Source organism: Anneissia japonica, unplaced genomic scaffold (assembly GCF_011630105.1).
Source record: "Anneissia japonica isolate Jap-2015-1 unplaced genomic scaffold, ASM1163010v1 scaffold14148_len48299_cov114, whole genome shotgun sequence".
Lineage (NCBI taxonomy): Eukaryota > Metazoa > Echinodermata > Crinoidea > Comatulida > Comatulidae > Anneissia > Anneissia japonica.
In genome coordinates, this window is record NW_022693364.1 from 2,199 (window position 1) to 5,430 (window position 3,232).

The window sequence follows — 3,232 nt, forward strand, 5'->3', positions numbered from 1 at the left end:
CATCTAAAACGGGAAAGAAAGTAAGCGATCTTACTACTAAATTAAATAGTATGGAAATAAAAAGAAAAGAAAAACACAAATCCATCACTGAACTTCAATATGATCTAATAAGGCTTGAACGACATTCGAGAAGTTACAACTTAAGATTTGGAGAAATAAAAGAGGAAAACAATGAAAATACAATGAAAATACAGGAGGTAATACGTAATAGATTAGAAGACATCGTAATTGAGCATGCGCACAAAACTGGCACACCAACTGGGAATGCTGAAAAGCCAAGACACATTACAGATTTTTATAGACATCAGCGATCTTCCGTATTAAAGAAAACCAAAGAATTAAAGGGTGAATATTTCTATGCAATGCATCTTGCAGACGTCAGAGAAAAGCGTAAATGACCTAATGTCAAAAGCCTATAAATCTGGTAGTCGTCCTACCTTCCGTAACGGAATACTGTACATTAATGGGAGGCCCTGTCGTGGAAATATTGTCTGAGGCAAACCAACGCAATACATGTGATATACTGTAGTAAACATACAATTGAGAATGTACTACCTTACATAATATGGTATCTTACTCTCTGTTCAATTAATTATTTATTATTAAAAGGAAAGAAAAAACATATTTTTTGTTTTGTTTTGTTTACGGAGAAATGATACCGATATCTAGCGCGTGTTTGTACGTATACTGATCTTAAATTAGAATGGCAATGTGTTTTTTTCAAAATCAGACAGCGAGCAGCAATCCTGTATCTTAGAAGTTTTGTAGACGTTTATCTTTGGTTGATGACATTTTGACCTCCAGAATTGCGATTTTCGAGTCGAGTCAGTCGAGACAACCCGAGTGGAGTTTCATGCAAATGTTTTCGTACGGAAAAAAAAATCGCCACCTGGACGCAGGGTTCCCGGAACTCCGCCCTCAGCGGCGAGTGCGAAGCACAACTCATGGTCAAAAGTGGCACGTGAAATTTGGATATGGTTTCGTAATCAGATTTGCGAGAAAAACTTCAGCTACCCGTATTTCTCGACTGAGACGTCAGTGGGAGCTGTAATTTGTACGAAACATGAACTGAGAGACATGCAAGACAGTCATATGTGACAATCACAGAGGTATCTCACTGCTTTCGATTGCCGGGAAGATATTTGCCCGACTAATCCTCAACCGTCTAGTCTTACACCTTCAGCAAGAGGCTCTGTTACCAGAAAGTCAGTGTGGGTTTAGAAAGTTCAGAGGCACTATGGACATGATTTTTGCTGCTCGCCAAATCCAGGAGAAATGCATTGAGCAACATCAAGAACTCTACGTAACATTCGTAGACCTGACTAAAGCATTTGATTCTGTATGTAGAGGCGGACTATGGAAAATCATGAGCAAGTTTGGCTGTCCAAACAAAATTATAACTATGGTACGACAGTTCCATGACGGAATGAAGGCATTCGTCTCTGACAACGGCAATCACTCCAAACCCTTTGATGTGACCAAAGGAGACGTACTAGCACCAGTTCTCTTCAGTATGGTATTTTCTGCAATGCTGATTAGTGCTTATAATGCGCAAGATCTGGGAGTTGATGTTCATTACCGCCTTGACGGTGGTCTCTTCAACCTCACGGCTCCGCGCAATTACAAAGGTAAATACCACCAAAATTCGTAATTTGTTGTTTGCTGATGATGCTGCACTACCAACTTGCTCCCACACCAATATGCAACATAACTTGGAGGCTTTCTCAAATAGCTGCACCAACTATGGCTTTGAAATCAATATAAAAAAAAAGTGCTATTCCAACCCCCAACAAACCAACAATGCTCTCCTCAAGCTACTCTTGTCAACGGAGAAGAGTTAGAGTTTGTTGACAAATTCACATACCTTGGCAGCACACTATCTCAAATTGGAAAGATTGACGATGAAGTAAACTGTCGAATAGCGAAAGCAAGTGTTGCTTTTGGAAGACTTACCTCAAATGTATGGAAGCGCCGAGGAATAAAAATCAAAATCAAGCTTAGAGTATACCAAGCTGTAGTATTAACAGCTCTTCTCTATGCCAGCGAGACCTGGACAGTTTACCAACGTCATGCACGCAAGCTAAATCACTTCTATCTTGTAAGCTTGCGGAGGATTTTAAATATCAAATGGCATCAGAAAATTCCAGACACAGACTTTATCCTCAAGTCATATGTTAAGTATATTTGCAACTCTTAACAAACACCAGCTACGATGGACAGGCCATTGTATTAGAATGCCTGATGAACGTATCCCGAAACAACTTCTGTATGGTGAACTGAGCTCAGGCGAAAGATCTTGCGGCGGTCAACAAAAAAGATTCAAAGACACACTGAAAAAATCATTGAAACAATGCAACATTGATGTGACCTTATGGGAAACACAGGCTGTTGATACTGTAGGTCTTCTTGGAGAAACACTGTGCAAGATGGAGTAAAGAGGTTTGAACAGAAACGCATCGCTTATGCTAAAGCAAAACGAGAAGCAAGAAAAGACAGAGAAAAAACACTGTGTAATACAACTGATCACCAATGCCCAGTGTGTGGCAGATACTTTAAAGCAAACTTCGGCCTCATAAGTCATAAACGCACACATATCAACATTTGAATTTCCTGTTCTGGAACTTTTTGTGTTTATTTAACTGCGGAAACTTACCTGCACCTATTGTTATCTTAGTCCACCGGAAATACGGATTTGACTGGACAAAATTGCAACAAAACGTTTTATGATCTAAATATAAACTTAATTATATGTAAAACAACATACTAAAAGTTTACCAAAATAGGACGTACATAAAGGTAGAAGATGTGTATAAGAGACTGATTTTGCTGCACGGAAAACACGCAGCTACAGATAACAATAATGGCAGAGTGCAATGATGCGTAACCACATAACACAACTCCACTGGCGCGCGGGCTTAGAGCTGTCTCTTATACACATCTAGATGTGTATAAGTCGCGAGGTTTGGTGTGCGAATCACAGATATATTTCTTCCGGTTTACAGAGCTATAAATATTGGAAATTAATTGGAATCATACCAGAGTTAGTTCATGTATGACCCTGACAAATTTTGTTGTAAAGTCCAGGCCTGAGGCCTTGTAATAACATCTAATTTTTTAGGCCCTAGCTTAGGCATTGCTTTCTTGCTTCCCGGTTCAGTCTAGTAGTCGCACACACCTTGAAGTGTGTCACTTTCCCCGCATCGCAACGTTTTCTCGGCGGCCAACGCACGCA

The 3,232-nt window shown here is 39.8% G+C and overlaps 1 protein-coding gene across 1 annotated transcript; it reads left to right on the forward strand.

Moving 5' to 3' along the window:
• Positions 1–1,237: 1,237 nt before the first annotated feature.
• LOC117100709 lies at positions 1,238–2,435 on the forward strand. Its single transcript, XM_033240496.1, has 3 exons — positions 1,238–1,628; positions 1,815–2,098; positions 2,208–2,435. The coding sequence occupies exons 1-3, from the start codon at positions 1,238–1,240 to the stop codon at positions 2,433–2,435; spliced, it is 903 nt and encodes a 300-aa protein (XP_033096387.1).
• Positions 2,436–3,232: the final 797 nt, after the last annotated feature.